Consider the following 21969-nt stretch of genomic DNA (forward strand, 5'->3'; position numbering starts at 1 on the left):
CCATGCTGCTGACTGGGTGCAGGTGGGCCTGTCTGTCGCACTTCCTCACCAGGAAGAACCATGCACGACTCTCAGAGCTCCTTGGAGGAGGAAGAGGGTCAGGAGCATATAAAGGTCAACTCAAGCCAGCTGGGAGGGCCTTCCCCGGGATTCGAACCCGCAGCAGCGCGTCTATTCCTCGCCTCAGCGCTCCTCCCACGGCCCGCCGCCGGGCGTCGCAGTTCCTCCTCCTCACCGCCAAGGGCCGCGCTGGGACCTGCCGCGGCTCGCCTCTCTAGCGAGGCCTGGCGCATGCGCGGCGCCTGGCCCCGCTCTGTCCCCGCCTCTCGCTGGCTGGCGCCGCGTTTTCCCGCCCGCTCCCGTCTCAGGCGTCCTCCTGCTCGGCGATGGCGGCGGGCTTGCCGGGCGAGCTGGCCCAAGCCGTGGCCGGCGCGCGGCTGCTGGTGGTGGGCGCCGGCGGCATCGGCTGCGAGCTCCTCAAGGACCTGGTGCTCACCGGCTTCCCCAGCATCGACGTGGTGAGGCCCCGCTGCTCCCGCTCCCGCTGCTCCGCCGCCTCGGGAGGCCCTTCCCCTCCCCCCACCCGGAGGGCGGGGCCTACGGGCGTGACGTCACCGCTAAGGCCGCGGGAGGGGGCTCCGTGGAGCCTCCGCCTGCAGAGGCAGTCTACCTCTGAGCGTGCGGGTTGCTTCGTGGCCCGCCTGTGGGCTCCCCCTTGGACGACCAGCAACTCCCCATCCGTGGCAGGGGATGGTAACGAGGGGGGCTCAAGCCTGGGAGCTCTTGCCTTGCGGGTGCTGGGCCCTCCCCGCACCCCATCCGCTGTTCCCTGTTACCGGGATTCCCACATGCTGTTGACTACAACTCCCATTATCCTCATCTGCATTGGGCTTTGGCTGGGGGGGGTGATGGGAGTGGTAGTCAACTGGGAATCGCTGTTACAGGGACCACTGACCCCACCCCAGGCTTAGAGGCAGCGGGCTGGCGGCTTCAGTTGCAAATGGCCAGCCCTGAGCATCCCAGCATCAAAAGGTGCTGGGGCTGGCCCTTTAAAGCTGGGGTGGCTGGTGTGTGTGTGTGTGTGTGCGCGCGCGCGTGCATTTTGGCTAAGAGGGAGGGGGTGCCTTTGGGGGCTGGCCACTTAAAACTTGGGTTCTGCTTGAATGGCCAGCCCCACCAGCACTCTCACTTCGTCCACCCGCCTAGGGACACCCCTGCTTCTAGGCCCAGTTCTGCAGGGCCCTTCTGGTGCCTTGAAGGCTGTAATCTCACCCCCACCCCGCCCCAAATATTTTTTGGCATGCCAAGCCATTGAAACCTCCAGGATTGCTCTAAGAGTCACACAGCAGTGTTTGCTGGAATTTGGCCGGTCCTGGAGGCTCTGCTGCAGAATTTCAAGTTAGCCTTGTGCTGCATGAGATCTAAAGGGAGCCTCCATAGTTAGGAGCAGATACCTTTGAGCACCAGATTCTGGAGGCAAAACAAGAGAAGGAGGTGTTGTCCTCATGCCCTACTTGTGGAGGCATCTGTGGGAAGCAGGATGCTAGACGCGGGCTCTTGGATTGATCAGCTGGACTTTGGTCATTCGGGGAGGGTGTTCTATCAAAAATGTTGCCACAATAGCTGAAAGAAATGCCCGTGTTGAGGGGCACCCTGTCTGAGTAATCAGATGCTGGGGACCTGCTATGGGAGAAGAGGCTTCATGCTCTGCTTGTGTGCTCTTCATACTTTTCTCCATCTTCCTCCAAGGAGCTCAAGGTGCCTAGTTAGCTTAGGCTGAGAGGTGCTGAAATGGCTGTGAGCTTCACCATCTATCAGCAGCTGTTTAGCTTCATGGCTGAGCTGCATTTGAACCTGGGTCTCCCCATTCCTACTCTGACATTGGGCACTACTCCACACTGGTACTTGCAAAGGTTAGATAAATTTGGGGGGCAGCATCTCGACTAGTTAGTCATGACTAAGCACCATTGAAATTGACGGGGAAAGTAAGTCATTACTAACTTAGACATCTACCAGTCTGATCTTCTAGTTCAAGTTCTGAGTAACTGATTAATGCAATAATTAATTAACAGAATTAACACAGTTCTGTGGCCAGATGAGAGCAGGTTGTGCAGTTGAGCATTGCCAGCCATCTTTGTCATGTTAGAACATGATTGATTTAGTTGTATTATTATGCAAGTATAACAAGTTAGGTTGCTTGCTGATTATTGCATGGTAAAGGCTCAAAAGCCAAGTGCATTATTAAGCTATGTATTTAACTGGGGAAAAATGGGATAGTGCATATTGCTTGAAGTCCAGCAATGTTGCTGGTTTCAGAACCATCACTGCAGATTTGCATCTCTTTTGGTTTTGGAACCATCTGACTTTCTGCATGTACAGAATGGTTTGCATTCAGATTCTTCAAAACAAGAAACTTCTTATGGGTGGTTAACTTTTTGGTGAAATTTCTGTAGACCTAAAGGCTCCCCCAGATTGTTCCCTCTAGAGCAGGGGTGCACAACTCCAAGGTCCCCATGGGCCGGAACTAACTATGGCTTGCTGTAGGGGTGCCAGGGTCAATTTTCAGTGCATTGTTGCTTTAAAAGGCTTGCCATAGAAAGGGCTAAAACTCATGGCTCCTGCTGGAACAGCAAGTGGAAGCCGTGGCCAGGGGAGCCTTTGCCCAGCTTCGTCTGGTGCACCAACTGCGGCCTTACCTCGACTGGCAGGCCCTGGCAACTGTAACTCATGCCCTCATCACATTTCGGTTGGACTGCTGCAATGCGTTCTACCTGGGGTTGCCTCTGAAGATGACTTGGAAGCTTCAGCTGGCCCAAAATGCCGAGGCCCGGCTGCTTATGGACAGCAGCAGAAAAAATGATCATGTTTCACCTTTGCTGAGGTCACTGCATTGGCTGCCAGTTTGCTTCCAAGTCCAATACATGATGCTGGGTATCACCAGTAAAGCCCTTCAGGGTTTGGCACCTGTGTACCTTCAGGACCGCCTCTCCCGTCCAATAATGACCCGCCCTGTGAGGTCATCCCAGGTGGGCCTTCTCGGAGTTCCGGGCCCAGGGGAGGTATGTGGGGCCCAGGCTCGTGGGAGGGCCTTCTCTGTGGCAGCCCCCTCCTCATGGAACACTCTGCCTCCTGAGATTCGTAATGCCTCCTCTCTTCTGTCCTTTAAGAATCTCCTGAAAACCTATCTATTTTGCCAGGTTTTTAATGTGTGGAGGGTGGGGGGTTCTTTTTCTTTTTTTCTTTTTCTTTCTCCCTCCCCCCCTTCCCCCCTTCTTCTCTTGTTTTTGTTGTTTTAATTTATGTAAATCGCCTTGAGTCTAAGGAAGTCAGGCAGTCAATAAATTTGCTAAATAAAAAAAGAAAAGCAGGCTTGGAGAGGGAAGAGAAGGGCGAGGAGATTTAGAGGGGCAGGAGGTTAGCAGTGTTCTTTCTAGTTTTTTTTTTTCATCTGTGTGTGGAATAAGTTCTGGGCAGCAGTATCAAGGCAGTGTGTGCGCACATGTATTCAGAGTGGGACCTTCATTGAACATTGAACTTGAACAGGATCTAAAATTAACAGAACGGACATCAAAACATGTGTGAGCGCATGCACTGATCAACATTATTATTATTTACATTTTATATCCCACTCTTCCACCAAAGAGCCCAGAGCGGTGTACTACATACTTAAGAGAGCCAGCGTGGTGTACTGGTTAGAGTGCTGGACTAGGACCGGGGAGACCCAAGTTCAAATTTCCATTCAGCCGTGATACTAGCTGGGTGACTCTGAGCCAGTCACTTCTCTCTCAGCCTAACCTACTTCACAGGGTTGTTGTGAGGAGAAACTCAAGTATGTAGTACACCACTCTGGGCTCCTTGGAGGGAAAGCGGGATATAAATGTAATAAATAAATAATTAAGTTTATCCTCACAACAACCCTGTGAAGTAGGTTAGGCTGAGAGAGGAGTGACTGGCCCAGAGTCACCCAGCAAGTATGAATGGGGATTTGAACTTGGGTCTCCCCGGTCCTAGTCCAGCACTCTAACCACTAAACCATGCTGGACAAAAGGCTGGAATTAGTTTGGGTGAAGTGTATGTGGATGTTTGAATGGGTGACCTTTAAAAGCTTATCTGAGAACTGGGATGTCTCTGTGCTGTGCTTATCTGAGTTACTGAGAGGAGAGTTATATCTTGCAGGAGAGAGTTAACTATTCCCTCTAGGGATGTGCAAACAGGCTTGGAAATGAACCTGTTCAACATTGATCTGGTTCAGTTCGATGGCTCAGTATCGGACTGCCCCCCCCCCCGGTTCAGTTCAATATCGAACCGAACCCCTGGTCTGTTTGGGGGGTTCGCAAGGTTTTAAAAAAAATGACCCGGCCACTCAGAGGCCCATTGGGCATGTGCAGTAGCCTCCAAAATTGCCACCGCCACTGGGGTGAGGCCCGGAATAGGCTGAAGACTGCCTGAACCAGGCAATTTGGAAAATAATGGAGGCCAGCAAGGGCGGGGGAGCTTCTGGAGACACACACACATACACCCCGTGGCCTCGGAGAAGCCCCTGGGGCGGCAGCTGTGAGTTCTATTTCTGTAAAATAATAATAATAATAATAATAGATGTCTGGATAAAACAAACCAGTCAATAACCCTAACCTGCCTGACACTGTAAATAAATAAATAAATAAATAATACAGAAATCACCGCCAGCCAATTACAGAAAGCAGCTTTACTGGGAACAGCCTATATTCTACGACAATATCTATAATAATAACAGCAACAACACTGATAATAAAATTCAGCCATCCCAGGTCCTTGGGAAGGACTCGATGTCTGGATAAAACAAACCAGTCAATAACACCTGTCTGACTGTGTAAATAAATAAATAAATAAATAATTTAACTTGCGGACCCCCAAAACGATGTGTGATGTTTCCAAGGTGCACAAAACCAAACATGTCCGGTTTGACTCCAGTCCGGACTCAGACCGAACCGGGCAACCCGGTTTTGTGCACACTCCTAAGTCCCTCTGAGAATATGTTTTTAACCTGAGGTCTACTTTGCCAGCTTCTCTTTGAAGGTCAGACAAAGAGAGGTTTGGGGGATGATCCCCTTCAGTCCTTTGTTACGGTGATTTAGGGCTGCATTGCCCTATGCTTTGCTTGTGCTAAGTGACCAAATTGCATAGTTTGCCAAATGTGGGCACATGCAGAGTTCACGATTCAGTGAGCTCAAGTATCCCAAAAGTGGAAGCTGTGTCCCACAATTCCAAATCATATAGAAGGGTGCTGTTTGCAGCCTCAAGATAAGCTGTTTTGGCAACAAGCCTTTCATAACTCCTGCTGTTGTTGCAGGATATTTCTACCTGGGGGCCAGCAAAAAAAGTCCCCACGGGCCAGAACTGGCCCCTGGACCTTAAGTTGTTCAAGCTTGCTCTAGAGAGAGGCAGCAATATCTGACCACACCAACTTGTTCAGAGTGGTCTTCAGGCTTCAAAATGCTATGTGGATTGGAATATCAATAATTCGGCCACTATAATAATCTTACACATGTTGGCTCTTGTGCACACAAATGTATTTTGAGTGTCTCAAAATCTGGCATTCAACACAAGCTTTTAAAAAGTATGATCATATGCTTCCTTCTCTTTCTTGAATATCCAAAGAGAGTGGATCCTTTTAACTTAGAACCAGTTCAAATACTTGCAAAGAAAACATGACATCACTTCAGAATATTAGCGGGGTGGGTGTGGGTGGAATGGATGGTGGCATGTTTGAATGGCTCCTTGCATCAAAACTCCTGTAGGCTGAAAGCTAGCACACAGAGGGAACGGCTTGGCTGCAGCCCTTCTCTGGTGTGCTAGTTTCCCAACTGTCAAGGAGGTTTGAACGGGGTGTGTGTGTGTGCTTTAAACATATTATCTCCCACCTGTCTTCTGAAGTGTATTAGTGCTTTTTCTAAATGCTTGAATTGGCTCTTAGCAGCAGTGCTTGTGGGAGTGGAGCCACAGTAGTGGGGAGCATCTTCTCTTTCTCCGGTATAATTTGCAAGGCTGCAGTTTCTGACAAACTCAGGAAGGGCTGCACTTATTCATTAAACAAAACAAATCTGAAGTGCTTGCAATTTTTCTATTTCTAGATTGATCTGGATACCATTGATGTCAGTAATCTCAACAGACAATTTTTGTTTCAAAAGAAGCATGTTGGAAGATCAAAAGCACAGGTGAGAGGAATTATGAAGCTCAACTTTCACCCAGTAAAAAAGTCAAAACTGTTACCTGCGTAACTTTAGAAAAAATATACCACTTAGATATTTGGAAGTATATTGCATCTAATGACTACAAGTGATTCAGCCTCTATTTTAAAATACCCAAGGCTGTTTCTAGTGCACAGCATGACATTTAAACTTTGCTGCTTCTTGAATGAAATAGTAGAAATGTTGGGTATATGTTCTTGGTTTCTTGCAGGTTGCCAAGGAAAGTGTGTTACGGTTTCATCCGGAAGCTAATATTACAGCTTATCATGACAGCATTATGAAGTATGTCTGATTCTTTTGCTCTTGAACATCTGGAATTGTGCATAAGCCTTGTAAAGGAGACCACAAGCACTTTTACTAGTCATGGCTGCCCATAATTTCTCTGTGTGTGACACATTAATGACAGAAAATGGTGGGAGATGGGGATTTAAAAAAATGGTTCCCAAGAAGCAAAGCCTTCTAGTCTGGTTGCCTGGAGGTTTCTTAACCACTTGTTCAGTTACCTGTAGTGACTGTTTTCATACCTGGGTTATTTAAAAAGACATCACTGTAGTTCAAGAAGCTTTATCAATCTTCCAAACATGCTTAACTCTGGGAACATGTTAATAAGTAGTTCTTTAGCTTAAGCACATAGATTTGTAAGAAACTAGACTCAGTTCCCCTACTTCCAGTCAGCTCTCAATTGGAATAATACATATAGTTTGAAATACAAAATTACAACTTGTACCAAGTAGGGGTGTGTGTGTGTGTTTGTGTGTGTTTAAGGCATGGCTTCATAATCAACCATGTCTATTCAGAGCAGAAAGCTAAATCTCTAGATATTCTGTCTAGAGGAGGCAATTCTGTTCTGAAAACAGTTTGATCCTGCCTGCTCTATGTTAGTTTGAGTAACAGGCAGTTAAGTTTTCCCTAGAAAAATATTTTGGGAAATGGCACGGCTTCCCAGTTGGCTAGCTACCAGCCCAGAAAGGTAGCAATTTATCTTAATTTGCTTCTGCTCTTTTTGTCTGTGGAAGAATATGTAGGCTCAAAATACTGGTGTGCTAAAATGAGTTTAATCCTTGTACAGTTCTGTGTGACAAATTGTGCACAACTACAAAGCATGCTTGTGCAGATGTTTCCATGCAGTGAATCTGTCCTGTTAGAACCAACAGATGTTTACTAAGTTAGTTAAAATGCTCCATGTTCTTTTTTTCTACAGCCCTGACTATAATGTGGAATTTTTCCGGCAGTTTACTCTGGTTATGAATGCCTTGGATAACAGAGGTGAGACTTCTGTTTGCTAATATTAGACCGCTTGGACCTGAGATCTTGACATGGGGAAGGGCTAAGTTCCACTCTCTTTTGACATCCTTGCTCGGTCACTTAACGGCGTATCTATTTCCTAATGGTCCAGGTTTTTTGGGCATGCTTATCAAGGGGGGTGCTATTATTACAAGCTGCACTTTTGAAAACTCTGAGTTATCCTGTGATCGATGTTGAAAAGGATCTGTTCCCTTCAGAAGAAGGTTGAAGTATCAAGTATAGTGGTTTGCCTGGAGTACTGCTTGGAAAAAATAGGGAAGTGAAACCAGCTGAAGGCCTGGTTTGTGCCAAATACTGAATCCTGACCTTTGGTAAGTCAGTGACTCTCTCTCCTTTCTTCTGTGTGCAGCTGCCCGTAACCATGTGAATAGGATGTGTCTGGCTGCTGACATCCCCCTTATAGAAAGTGGAACTGCGGGCTACCTTGGACAAGTGACAGTCATCAAAAAGGTGAGACAGTTCTGTGTTCATTTGCTGTGATATTCTGCTCTAAATATAGCTTGTACCAGCTATTGAAACTTCATGAAAACTTATTTTCTTTTTCCTGTAGGGAGTGACAGAGTGTTATGAATGTCATCCTAAACCAACCCAGAAAACCTTTCCAGGTTGTACAATTCGCAACACTCCTTCTGAACCCATTCACTGCATTGTGTGGGCAAAGTATTTGTTCAAGTAAGATGTTTTATTAAATGCCACTGCTAAGCAACCTTCTTTGCTGCCTCCTATCAAAAACTCTCATTGGCCACAAGGTCTTGAGTTTTCTGTTCTGCCAGCACCAGGATGTACCTGTCTCAATCCTGGGCTTTGGGCTCTGTGAGGGTTAATTTGTGCGGGGCTCATGCCCAGAAGAGTCTGCCTTAGAGAGGCCTAAACATGATGGTCTTGTGTCTCTGGTACGTTAGTTCCATGCCAGTATGCTTCCAGTTATGCTGGCCTTGATATCTTATTTTGTTGTAAGTGGTCTTGAGTACAGGTTTCCTATAGCAAGACCTCTAGATAGTTTAAAGAATGCCTCTGTAGAGATTTGGCTAATTAGGTTCTTAAATTTGTGTGAATGTGGAGCATGTATGAAGTCCTTTGGATATTTTCCCTACTTCTTAAAATCTTCAAAGCTTACCTGTTTCTCTTTCCAGGTATTTTATTTGGAGGAGGAGTATGCATTTTGGCCATAAATGTATAGAATTCAACCCCCACCAAGCAAATGTGTGTGTGAAGGATAGGACACAAACTGTACATTAATAATATGCTTTTAGGAAATATTCTGCTGAAGAGACATTTTCAGTCTCTAAACAGGAAAATGCATTTCTTGTGTGTTTTAATATATAGTCAGTTATTTGGAGAAGAAGATGCCGATCAGGAAGTGTCTCCTGACAGAGCTGATCCTGAAGCTGCTTGTGAGTGTAAATTCTGTGTTTGTTCTTGGTAGACCCCCAAATCCTTTACTTTTACTAGCATCTCGGTAGTTCTCAGGTATCCCTTTTGGAACCCAGGTGACCAGAGAGTTGCTCTTCTGGTTGGGGGCCATCAGCTACACAGGAATCTGGCCTTTGGCCATTTGCCATAAAATTGAACCTTTCTGCTGTACTCCAGAATCTTTGGTAGCTGGTTCAAATGTGTGTGAACCTTAAGCTTTACTTTTAAGTAATGAGTGTTGATCATGAGCATTACTTTGAGCTTTCATTTCAGTTAACTGAACCATGAAAGTTTAAATAATCACAGCTAGATTCTGATTCTGTACCAGGCCATTATTTGAAAAAGTGCCAGAAACGCTCTGAATATTTCCCAGGCAGGTGACTATCAAGGGGACGGTGGGGAGAGGATACAAAATCCTTCCTCTTGCTGTGAGGAGTCCTGGGTGGGCTGCCACCATCCACTTTTTTTATATGAGCAGATTCACCCTTCCAAGGGAATATTCTGAGAGAGTAAAGAGGAAAACCCCTCCCTACAAGAAAGGCTTGAGCAATCTTAGGCCTTTAAGAATACTGTATGTGACTAGGGCAAGACCCAATGAGGAGTGAGACTCAATAATAATAATTAGTAACTACAAGAAGGATTTATTAATAAATGGATGATCAGGAAAACTATAGAGGCATCAACAATTTCTGCTCCCATTCAAGTAAAATCCTTCTCCAGGAATTACAAGAACCATACGGTCCTAAACAAAAATAAAAAAACTTGTCCCTATCCTTCCTACTTACTTCAGGTAAGGAACTCCCAGTTGGTTCCCAGCCCAAGGCTGTTAGATTCCTTCTGCAGTCCTACAGTAGACCACCTTCAGAGGCTTCCGGGGAAGAACTGAACACACCCCTCCCCTACTCGTCTATATGCTGTTGTCCAGTAAACCCTGCTCCTCACTTTCTATTGGACCAAAGGGATTTGATTCTCCTGGGCTTTCTTACTTATTTGGAAGAACCCTCCAGGCAGTTACTCTGATTGAGGCCTAGTCCTCCCTCAATACCTAGGAAAGGAAAGGTGCCGTCGAATCGGTGTCGACTCCTGACGACTACAGAGCCATGTGGTTTTCTTGGTAGAATACAGGAAGCGTTTACCATTGCCCTCTCCTGCGCATTATGAGACGATGCCTTATGTCACTGCTGCCCGATATAGGAGTTTCCCATATTCTGGGAAACACACCAGCGGGGATTCAAACCCACAGCCTCCTGCTCTCTAGGCCGATTACTTCCCCGCTGCGCCATTAGGTGGCTCCCTCAATACCTAGTCCTCCCTCAATTGTATTTATACACAACACAAAACAGGGTATATCCCTCATCCAAAGGATAATCTAAGACAATACAAGGGATCAGGAAGGGCTAATATAGTCCTCGTTTGTCATACATACCTCCAAAAGAATAAGAATATAAACATAAATATTCTCGTCCTCTCACAATCTTGACTATCACTACAGAGGGTTTCTTGATAAAAGGTAGCTGTGGCAGATGAGTGGCCTTAATTGTGTCATTAAAGTGGCTTGTTATTGACAGGGGGGCCAGCCGAAGCAGAGGCCAGAGCAAGAGCATCTAGTGAAGATGGTGACATTAAGCGTGTTTCAACCAAGGAGTGGGCTAAATCAACAGGATATGACCCAGTTAAACTCTTCACTAAGGTATTAGTCTTGAACCAGTAGCACTGAAATACATCTGGATATGCCTTTGTCTAAGCTCCCCACCAGCTGAGATTTTGGGAGGAGGCCTTGCTCTGTGTCCTGTCACTGCCCGAGGTTAGACCGGCAGGTGTGGAAGGGGGAGCCTCCTCAGCCACTCTTTCTCTTCCCCTTTGGATAGATTGCGAAGACTGCTCTGATCTGTATGACACGTTAGGCTTAAGGGCTTTCCTCCAGGTTGCGTGTGTTTGTATGCTGTCGTCTGCGAATTGCATTTGGTATGATGGTTGTCTTCCTCTTTTGAGTTATTGGAATTTATTACATCTTTTAATCCGTTTATGAACAGCGTTGGGGGCAATGCAGCGTAGACCGCATAGTCCAGTAAATAATGTTGAAAAAGAAATGTCTGTGGAGTAGAGAAGGACGAGGACATAACTCTTGCTTCTTTATACTTGCATCTACTTACAACCAGTGCAAAGTCAGCTATTCCTTCGAAAGAGGGAAATGAGTAGTGATGGGACCAGGTGCCTGGAAATGACTGCTTGTTCTAGATGAAGCATCTGCGGCCCAATCGAGATATTGCAGAATGGTGGCAAATACTGTGCTAGCCATAGCTGTCAAGCCAGAAATTAAACCAGCCTCTGGCCTGGGGTTATGTTTTGTGGCAGTTGAAGGCTTTTACCTCATGGAGACTGACCCCAGGAGTAAGCCTGATTGAGGACACCGGCCCACATGTTGCGGGTGATATGAGGGCCGAAGAAGGACTTTATCCTCACAGAGAGGCTGGAGAGTGGCCATGGCGAAGACTTGTTCTGCAGCTTAGCATGCCTGGAGAGGGGTGGGGAAGTGGTTTTTTTGCTTGTCTTCTCTCCTTGTGAAACCCCTTTTTGATGCACAGCCCCCTTCCATATTTGTGGAAGCAAAAAGGGGTTTCGTGCCAATCGCTTCCCCATTCCCCTCCATGCATGTTGGGCCTTTGCCACAGCTGCTCTGCAGAGCCCTTCTTCTGCCCTCATATCGCTGCATGACGTCTGGGCCAGTGAGACTTAGTCCCAGTAAAGATGCCTACTGGGGTAAATGTGTGGCCTTGGGGTGGAAGCATATGCTGAGCAAGGGCTGCTGGTACTTCCTGTTAATCCGACTCTGGGGGCCTGGAGGGCTGTTGCTGGCACTAGGTGCTAAATGTCGGTAGATCCAAAATCTGCTTGTAGAAGGAATGGAAGTAAAGTGGATCACTTCTTTCTAGACATTCTTTCCCACTCTTTTGTTTTCAAGCTTTTCAAAGATGACATCAGATACCTGCTAATGATGGATAAGCTGTGGAGGAAAAGGAAGCCTCCAATGCCCTTGGACTGGAATGAAATACAAAATCAGGGTAAGCACAAGTTATTTCAGATCAGACCACAGGGAGAACTTTCAAATCTCCTCAGATAATGCTTTGAAAAGGAAGTTGGTTCATGCATTTAGATGCAAGTCATCCGGTGGTGAGAGATCCTGTGTGAGAGGGTGAGGGTGTAAGTGAACCAGCCGATGATCTTATTAATTTGACTTTAGGCTACAGGTTCGCAACTTTGGATTCCCAGATGTTGTAGGAGTATACATCCCATCATCCCCAGCCGCACTGGCCAAAGATGATAGGAGTTGTAGTCCAACAACATGTGAGGACCCAAGGTTGAGAACACGTGCTTTAGCCAGATCTGATGCTTGCAACAGTATCGTTTGCAGATAGTTCTAATTCATTTGTTTATTTACTTTAATCTGTTGAAAATATTTATATCCCACCCTTTAGAACAAGTTTTCCCAGGGTAGTCAAAACAATCAGATAAAACTTAAGTCACAGCAGAACAACAGTAAAGCTGGCAAAACAGTGGTGTTTAAGCTTTGCAGACAGGTGTTCGTGATATCCACATGATGTGTTACATAGTTGTACTGTTGGGAAACAAATTACGCTAAATGTGGGTATGGACATGCTTTTAAAGAATAGGTTTCTTAGTATTTGCTGTCTGAACTCGAATGTTTCTTTCCTTTGAAGAGAACAGCACCGCTGATCAACAGAATGAGTCTCCCTTGGGCCTAAGGGACCAACAGGTTTTAGATGTCAAGAGCTATGCACGCCTCTTTTCTAAGAGTGTGGAGACCCTGAGGGCTCAACTTGCAGCAAAAGGTGATGGAGCTGAACTTATATGGGATAAGGTTAGTGCCGCAAATGTTTGTGGATTTATATAGCATCATAGGAAGAAACCTGAGCCAAGCTGTTGAGTTGTAACACAGCTCGAATTATGTGCCCAGCACCCTAGGGCGTAGTGTCAAGTAGGTTTGAAAAAGAAAGGAAAAGCTCAGCTCACAGAAAAGATTTGCCATGTACAGCATGTTTAAACCTTGTGAAATGCAAGAAAATTTCCCAGTGGGTTATGTCTCAAACTCCCTTTAATTTGACTGGAATTTTCAAATCTGCATACACTAAAAACAAAAGCACAGTTAATACTTTAAGCAGAAATCTGACTACTAGATACAAAAAGAAGAAAAAGCACCCTCAAGCAATAAAAATTAAAAACAACCTGGATAAAACAGCTTATATAAAAGTTGTCAGTAGATAATGCTAGGGTTAATCTTAATTTAAAAACAAAACACAAAAACGTGGGCAGATCAAAAGGTATTGAGCGGATGCCTAAAACTTAGCAGAGAGGATGCCAGGTGAGCCCCCACTCTAGGGAGGGTATTCCACAAGCCGTTTGCCCACACGGAGAAGGCACCTCTCCAAGCATTGCAGTCTTGGTGCACAAGCAGGTTCATTTGAGGTAGATGAGCTTTCTTGGATACCCAGATCCAAAGAGCTTCAGCAGTTCTGACAATTACCTTGACTTATGCCTGGAAACCATAGACCTTGGTGGATGTAACAGCAAGTAGCTCTCAGCAGAGCTTGCTTTTAACAGGAGGTCTGTAGAACACGGTGACGTTTGCTTAAAGGAAAACAGGGAACATAGATAGTCCTCTTTACTGGAAAAGCAAGTCTTTTTGAAGCTGTAGTAGTGTTCTTTATTTTTGTACAATGAAACCTGGCTGCAGTTCCCTAAGTGTCTGTGGGGTAAACCTTTCAGCCCTTCACCTAAGACTCAAAATGAGCAACTTGCTTCTGTAATGCCTGCATTCAAAACACTCAGAGGTAGAGTACTATTTATTCCAGCTTTTTCGGCTGGGAGCCACATCTGGGAGGGTGTGACTTGTCTCCTCGTAGCAGCCTAGCAAGGCCATGGCTGAGCTGAGACATCAAACTCCATCTCTGGCAAAACTTCCGCCTCGGAGCCAGGGCAAGAACCCAGCAGGCTGGTCTCTGCACCTGTGCACAACAGACCTTGATAGGAGGTTGTAAGCTTGACAGTGCTAAGTGCCCCTTTACTTCACTTCCCCAGCAGGTTACAAATGGAAATATCAATAATAAGCAGTGGAGCATTCTAGCTCCATAACAGAGTTTTGGTGCATTGCACTGAGTGCCTCTCGAGACACTGCAGCTTGTCCCCAGCCTGTCATGCACAGGGCAGTCTGTGCCCATAAGTTCCAGACCATCTTATCCTGAGCCATTTATAATGAGCCCATATTATTCAAGCGTGCTTATATGCAAGGTTAATACTGAGCTGCCAGGAATGATATCCAGGAGAGGCCTTGCCCTGGGTTAATCAATGTACAGAAGTCTCCATGCCACTGCTTCTGGCTACCGCTAGAGAGGGCTGCAGTGAGAGCCTTCTCCCAGCTCTTGTCTCACATCAGGCTCTTGACAGTGACTCATTTGTAGCAACGCCTTGCTCCTACCTCTCTAAGGGGAACTGGCGGGGGGACTCAGTCTGAATGGCTGTTTTTCTGTTCCTTCTTGGCAGCGTTCTCTCTGATTTTTTTCATCTATGTGTGGAATGAGTTTTGTTCTGGGTGGCAGTATCAAGGCAGTGCGTGCACGCATGCATTAAGAGCAGGGCCTTTCTGATTAAACTTGAGCGGCATCTAAAGTTAACTGGGCAGATATCAAAAAACTTGTGAGCGTGCGCATGCCGCTTAGAGGGAACACTGCTTCCTGGGTAGGAAAAGCGAGGTGCTGCCACACAGAGGAGTAAGTAAGAGCCCCCCCCCTCTCCTTGAAGGAGAGGATTGGCAAGAGATCAAGGTTGTGATAGGCACTGGGATACAACTTCAGAAATGCTTTGTGGTTGAGGAGGTATTGTGTTAGTTCTAGGGAAAGTGGTGTTGCTGAACTCAAGGCTGGGCTCTGAACGGACTCTTTAAAAATTGTTAAATTTGTAAAAATTTGTAAAATCTGTTAAATTTAGTAATGCTGACCTACATGACGTGTTTGTTACTATGTAATAAATATTACTGTGCAATAATGTATGTATCACGCTTATATAGAAAGGTGTTGGATTTTGAAGAACTTTAGATCACATTTCCACTTACCATTTTGGCGGTCTTGCATTTGAGTTGAGGAAATGTTCTCTTGTTGACAGGACGACCCTTCCGCGATGGATTTCGTCACTTCTGCTGCAAACCTCAGGATGCATATCTTTAGTATGAATATGAAGAGCAGATTTGATATCAAATGTAAGAATGAAATGCTTCCATTTTGGCCTTTTAAAGTTTTTCTCCTGTGCATATATGAAGGACAGAGAAAACACTCTCTACTCCGGCTTCTTTTTCAGCAATGGCGGGAAACATCATCCCTGCTATAGCCACAACTAATGCCATTATAGCTGGCCTGATTGTGCTGGAGGGCTTAAAGATTCTCTCAGGAAAAATAGACCAGTGCAGGGCAGTAAGTATGGTGCTGACTCCCTCTGTGTGTCTCTAGTGCTTGTTCATGCTGGATTTCTGATTCCTTTTCTCTCCTCCTCTAAGATCTTCCTTAACAAGCAGCCAAACCCAAGGAAGAAGCTGCTTGTTCCCTGTGCTCTGGACCCTCCAAATCCAAACTGCTATGTCTGTGCAAGCAAGCCAGAGGTCACGGTGAAACTTAACGTCCACAAAGTCACAGTGTTAACACTGCAGGATAAGGTAAATGAGCCTCTCTCCTTCACTCAGCGCTTGCATTTTCAGTTGACCTGGTGTTCATAAGTTACTGATCTATAGAATCTGTGCCCAACTGTGGACCTTACCAAACACCCTGTTTCACAACTTTGCCTCTGTTGGTATTAACCTGCGATCCACTCATGCCAAAGCCACCTAATGGCACAGCAGGGAAATGACTTGACTAGCAAGCCAGAGGTTGCCGGTTGGAATCCCCGCTGGTATGTTCCCTAGACTATGGGAAACACCTATATTGGGCAGCAGCGATATAGGAAGATGTTGAAAGGCATCATCTCATACTGCGTGGGAGATGGCAATGGTCAACCCCTCCTGTAGTCTACCTGTAGTCTATCAAAGACAACCACAGGGCTCTGTGGTCACCAGGAGTCAACACTAACTAGACGGCACACTTTACCTTTACCATTCACCCCAGCGCAGGTTTTGTGGTCTGTGGCCTCCTGCTGGGATCTGGAGAGTCCTAGTTTTCATTACAGGAAAAATGAAACTTTTGGAAATCCAGTTGATATTGGTGTGTTTCAAAGCATAAGAACATAGGAAGCTGCCATATACTGAGTCAGACCCTTGGTCTATCTAGCTCAGTATTGTCTTCACAGACTGGCAGCGGCTTCTCCAAGCTGGCAGGCAGAAGTCTCTCTCAGCTCTATCTTGGAGATGCTGCCAGGGAAGGAACTTGGAACCTTCTGCTCTTCCCAGAGTGGCTCCATCCCCTAAGGGGGGAATATCTTCCAGTGTTCACACTTCTAGTCTCCCATTCAGATGCAACCAGGGCAGACCCTGCTTAGCTATGGGGACAAGTCAAGCATGTGGCAGAGAGCATTTCAGATTGAGTGTATTCTGCTGCCTTGTACCAGTTGTCATAAATTATGTTTGTTTGTAGAGTACTTCCTAGTTTTGATATGGCTGATGTCTAAGCAGGAGAAGTTTGGAGGACTGTCACTTGGCCGTAATCATAGGGAGTTTATGTTCAGGTGCCTGCTTTTTAATGGCTATTATGTGCTTGGAACCATATACATTTTATCAGGGAATGCATCAGGGTTAATACAAAATGTATGTTCAGCAATATAATAAAATAGTTTTATTTATTTATCATATTTTTAGTCCGCCTGATAATGTACATCTCCAGGCAGTGTACAAAATTTAAAATATTTAAAAGCCTCGGATTAAAATTGATTGATTGATTAAGTGCCGTCAAGTTGGTGTCTACTCTTAGCGACCACATAGATAGATTCTCTCCAGGATGATCTGTCTTCAACATGGCCTTTAAGGTCTCTCAGTGGTGCATTCATTGCTGCTGTAATCGAGTCCATCCACCTTGCTTCTGGTCGTCCTCTTCTCTTTCCTTCAACTTTCCCCAGCATTATAGACTTCTCAAGGGAGCTGGTGTTCACATAATATGTCCAAAGTATGATAGTTTGAGCCTGGTCATTTGTGCCTTGAGTGAAAATTCTAGGTTGATCTGTTCTATGATCTATTTGTTTGTTTTCCTGCCTGTCCATGGTATCCTCAAAAGTCTTCTCCAGCACCAAAGTTCACAAGTGTCAGTGCTTTTTCTATCTTGCTTCTTCAAAGTCCAGCTTTCACATCCTTAGAGTGTCGCAAGAAAAACCATGGTCTGAATGATTCTAATCACTTGATTAGAACAGATTAAAATACACAACACAATAAAAAATAGAATAAAATAGTTATTAAAACAAGCTTTAAAAAATATTACAATTCTAATTAAAAGCCTGTGAAAACAGGAGAGTCTTGATGTTCTTCCTGAAAACAAAGAGAGAAGGAGATGCTCTTATTTTAGCAGGGAGCATATCTCAAAGCTCTGGGGCAGTCAAAGAGAAAGCCACCAAATGAGCTGGTGGCAACCATAACCGGACCTCTCCAGAAGATCGTAACAGGCGGTGGCAGGGCTTATGACAAAGAAGGTGCTCTCTTAATAGCCTGGACCCAAGCTGTTAAGGGCTTTATAGGTAATAATAACCAGCACTTTGTATTTCACCCAGAAACATATGGGCAGCCAGTGCAGTTCTTTTAAAACTGGTGTTATGTGGTGCCTTTGTGTTGTCCCAGAGACCAGTCTGGCTGCCACATTCTGCACCAGTTGTGGTTTCTGGACTACGTACAAAGGCACGTAGAATGCATTACAGTAATCAAGCTCAGAGGTTACCAGCATATGCACCACTGTTTTAAGGTCATTCACCTCTAGAAATGGACGTAGCTGACGTATCAGCTGAAGCTGATAAAAAGCACTCCTGGCCACCGGCGCAACTTGAGAAACCAGGAGGAGAGCTTTGGGTCCAGGAGCACTCCCAAGCTACATACCTGATCTTTCAGGGGGAGTGTAACCCCATCCAGAACAGGCAGATCTAAACCATCTCTCGGGCCCCCCACAGTCAGTAAGGTAAAATAAAGTGTGCCATCCAGTCGGTGTCAACTCCTGGCGACCCCAGAGCCTTGTGGTTGTCATTGGTAGAATACAGGAGGGGTTGACCATCTCCTGCGCAGTGTGAGAACCGGCAGCCTCTGGCTTGCTAGTCAAGTCATTTCCCTGCTTCACCACTAGGTAGCTCCACAGTCAGTACCTCTGTCTTATTTGGATTCAACTTCATACATTATGTCTAATGTATATATAATGTGCGGACCCGGTTTGTTTGATCATGTACATTAATGTGCCTGTTTGGGACGATGTGGAAAACTGTTCTTTGAGGGAACTGTTTCCAGGTACTTCATACTGAAGTGCTTTTTGAGATTAACATCTAAAATTAACATTTTTTTTGTCCTATTAGATAGTGAAAGAGAAATTTAATATGGTAGCACCAGACGTCCAAATAGAAGATGGAAAAGGGACGATTCTCATCTCTTCAGAAGAAGGAGAAACGGAAGGTTTGTAGCGAGACCTCCCTTCTATACCAGCAGGAAGTTAGGGTCAGAAGCAGACTTGACACTTAGGGGAATCGCCACGCTTTATGTAACAACTGTGAGTGCTGCATGTACATTGGAGGTTCCTGAAGCAAATGCCGAGAATGGTTGCCACACAGTCACGTACACACAGCTGGAAACTGCGTTGTGTCCCCAGACACGCATGAATGTAATCCAGACTGCAAGTGGACTCTCCCCGTACGACCATCTCTGCTGCCTGGGGGAGCATATAGTGAGGGGGTGCCACGGATGGCTGCACCTGTTGCAGCTTTGTTTGCAGTCCTGTATTGTTGGGACTCTAGCAACTGTTTGCAGCAACCCGGCCAAAATGGAGATGCCAGCAAGCCCTGCAAGTCTCACAAGGATGTCTATGTGCTCATGTACTGAGCCAGCCAATGCGCCACTTCTGCATGCTCACTGTCCTCCTTTTGGCTGTGGCAGGTGCAGCCCTCCTGGCATCTCTCAGAGCCAGGCAAAGAAGAAAACAGTTGTCTTCCTGTATACAGACTAGCATGATTCTCAGCCTTACTTCATGTTTGATCTTTGGATTCAAAGGCTGCTGCTGTTCCTGCAAAGTGCTTCACCCCTTTTCTTTCTCTGTTTTTTGTCACTAGCAAATAACCACAGAAAGTTGTCAGAATTTGGGATCCGAAATGGCACTCGGCTGCAAGCAGATGATTTTCTGCAGGACTATACTCTGCTGATCAATGTACTGCATAGGTGAGGGCTTCGGCGTCTAACTTTATGAAATGTTGTTGAATCCAGAAGCTGCAACTCTGGGGAAGGAACCTTCGTGTTATGCAAATGCTCTGCGACTTTCTGTCATGGAGACCAGATGTGTGTGCCTCAAAAACACAGAGTCAGTGGTTTATTTATTAATTATGTATTTATTAAAAATTTCTTCTATACCGCCTCCTCCAAAGACACTAGGCGGTTCTCCAAGTTGCAGCAGAGTCATCTCCCTGGCTGCTTCTGGAGCAGTGCCCATAAATGGCTTTGGACCTCCTGTTTCCGTGGAGCGAGTCAAGGCCACGGCTGTGGTGTGCAGCTGCAGACACGCTGCCTCTTTTGGGTCCGGGCTGTGTGGCGCCTCTTAAGAGTCTCTGGTGTTTTTCAGTGAAGAGCTTGAGAAAGATGTGGAGTTTGAAGTGGTTGGTGATGAAGTGGTTGGCCCCAAACCTTCTGAACAACCTGCTAAGAATATCACCAATGGCAGCGATGATGGGGCCCAGCCGTCCACGTCAACAGGTAGATCATGCCACGTGGGAGGGGAGCCTGCGCTTTGGAGGGATGAGTAGCCACTTGAAATGCGGACATGTCAGAAGGTCAATCACTACCGACTTGGCCTCTAGAAAGCCTTTTCGTTTTTTGTGCAGCTGGATCAGTGCAAGATTCCAGCCATTAATTCAAGTCCATGCAAGGATTAGGTTTTTCCATCTTTTCTTTAGCTTATGAATGTTTACATTTGTCACACGCAAGCAAAGCCAATGTATCTGGCTTGCCAAATGACCTGTGAACTGAGCTGAGCACTATCACTTCCGGGAGGATTTGGTGTCACTTGTCTTGTGGAACCCTTGAAGATAAGTGATTGTGCAACACATGAAGTGCCTATTCCAGGTTTTATTTATATACATGTATTTAGAATATATGCATACTAGTTTTCAACCCCAAACATTCTCAAAGTGGCTTACATAGCAAAAGGGATGAGAAAAAAGTTCTGTGTCCTAACGTTTAAAAAAGACACACCAGTAACGGCCACTGGAGAAAGACTGAGCTGACTAGGGACAGTTGCTCTTCTCCCTGCTAAATATAAGAGAGAACATTTTGAGGGTGCCTCCCACCCCACCCCCATTTAGCAGGGGTTTGTGTGTACAAGTCCTGTCTGGTGCCTTTTGTATCAAGCATCTCCTCAAAAAATAACCTGCATGAGACTTTCTTTTCCAGCTCAAGATGAAGATGATGATGTACTGATTGTTGAGACTGAAGAAGGTCCTTCAAGCAATGCCGATGACACAGACAGTAAAAACCGCAAGCGGAAGCTGGATGACAGAGAGCACACGAGCACCAAGCGGATGCGCTCAGAGCCCCCCACGGAAGAGCAAGACGACGTCATCGCTCTAGACTGAGTGCTGGCACATGGGATGGACCAGCAGGGTGGTTGTGGAGAGGTGTGAAATGTCCCGAGCTAGACTCTGGCCTCTGCTCGAGAGAGAGAGAGAGATGCTGCCTCTGGTTTGCAGAGTCTCTGCCATTCTCATTCAGTAGAATTTAGAACTTCTCCAATATGCTATACAAAATATAGTAGACGCCTAGTTTATAAACAGGTAAACAGTCATGAGAACAAAGCATGTTTTTGTATATAATGTTCAAAGGACACACAGTATGGGGAAATAAGGCAACTCCCGTTTCAATGACGTGGTTTTTACCACTTGATAACTCTGGAGAGGTTTTTAATTCTGGCTAGAAAACATTGAAGAGCTCAGGCTAGCTCTCGTCATTTTTCACACCCTCAAAGCAGAATCTTGGAAGTGAAGATGTGCCATGTTTTAGATGCCTAGTTGGCACAAATGTACATTACTGTAAAACCATGTTAGCTTGCTCTTTCAGCTAGAACTGCCTGGTGTGTCGGTGTTGGAAGCAGAGTTCAGTGTACTGTTACAGTTTCAGGTTATTTATATGGGATGTTGTGCAGAACTGAAGCGCTCCTACTCAGCCATTCATTTGATGGACCAAATAATCATCCGAACGACCTGCTACGTGTGTCTGCACAGCCCACTTGCGTGCTGATCTGAGGATTTGTAAAGTGTCTACGGTCTTGGTACTTAATACTGTATTAATCTGGTTTTAAACACCCTACAAGTATATAGTACAGGACTCTTCAAAACATCTTTTGTTGGAGTTGAAAAGGGAGGTTTTTTTAATAAAACATTTTGTCACTCATTTCCTTTGATGGTCTTTATTGATCTTCTGTCAGAGCATTTACTTACCTTCCCAGATCGAAGTTGTTTCACTACTTCATAGCTTTGTAAATTACTAACGTTGTCTGGGTCAGTCACGAGTGGGCAACTGGAGCCTGTTGTTCTCCACTGGAGCAGGAGTGGTCACGTGCCTGGCTCTGGCAGGGTTGGGCCCACCTCCTGGCTTCCTCCTTCCATGTGCTCCTGGGCTGTCTGCTGCCTGGCTTCATGGGAGACAAGTAGGAGGCAACTCAGACCCAAGGGGCTGTGTGGACAGACCCTTGGGTGTTCTCTAGAGTGCCCCATTCAAAGTCTGTTTTGTCTTGGCATGTGGCTTATTTATTTAAAAGTTTGGTTGCCTCTGTGGTAGGCAAGATCAGATGCTGTTAGAACTGCAGAC

At 45.8% G+C, this 21969-nt stretch overlaps 1 protein-coding gene across 3 annotated transcripts; it reads left to right on the top strand.

Annotated features, from left to right (window-relative positions):
- The first annotated feature begins 309 nt into the window (after positions 1–309).
- UBA2 (ubiquitin like modifier activating enzyme 2) lies at positions 310–21552 on the top strand. Of its 3 annotated transcripts, none has more exons than XM_053271235.1 (17): positions 310–518; positions 6111–6194; positions 6439–6509; positions 7429–7493; positions 7882–7982; positions 8083–8204; positions 8859–8926; positions 10514–10635; positions 11908–12007; positions 12665–12825; positions 15123–15216; positions 15315–15427; positions 15511–15666; positions 18480–18576; positions 19227–19332; positions 19730–19860; positions 20557–21552. In XM_053271235.1, the coding sequence occupies exons 1-17, from the start codon at positions 387–389 to the stop codon at positions 20736–20738; spliced, it is 1905 nt and encodes a 634-aa protein (XP_053127210.1). In that variant the 5' UTR covers positions 310–386; the 3' UTR covers positions 20739–21552. The 3 variants fall into 3 exon arrangements, with proteins under 3 accessions (XP_053127210.1, XP_053127211.1, XP_053127212.1); XM_053271236.1 differs by lacking the exon at positions 310–518 and adding an exon at positions 736–753; XM_053271237.1 differs by lacking the exons at positions 310–518; positions 6439–6509.
- Positions 21553–21969: the final 417 nt, after the last annotated feature.

This window comes from Hemicordylus capensis, chromosome 9 (assembly GCF_027244095.1).
Source record: "Hemicordylus capensis ecotype Gifberg chromosome 9, rHemCap1.1.pri, whole genome shotgun sequence".
Classification (NCBI taxonomy): domain Eukaryota; kingdom Metazoa; phylum Chordata; class Lepidosauria; order Squamata; family Cordylidae; genus Hemicordylus; species Hemicordylus capensis.

Bases quoted from the DNA above. Each gene is read 5' to 3' on its own strand.
- UBA2 (XM_053271235.1), top strand. From the start codon at position 387: ATGGCGGCGGGCTTGCCGGGCGAGCTGGCCCAAGCCGTGGCCGGCGCG. The intron at 6,510-7,428 runs GTATGTCTGATT...TTTTTTCTACAG, and splicing joins TATCATGACAGCATTATGAA to CCCTGACTATAATGTGGAAT. The intron at 12,826-15,122 runs GTTAGTGCCGCA...TCTTGTTGACAG, and splicing joins CTGAACTTATATGGGATAAG to GACGACCCTTCCGCGATGGA.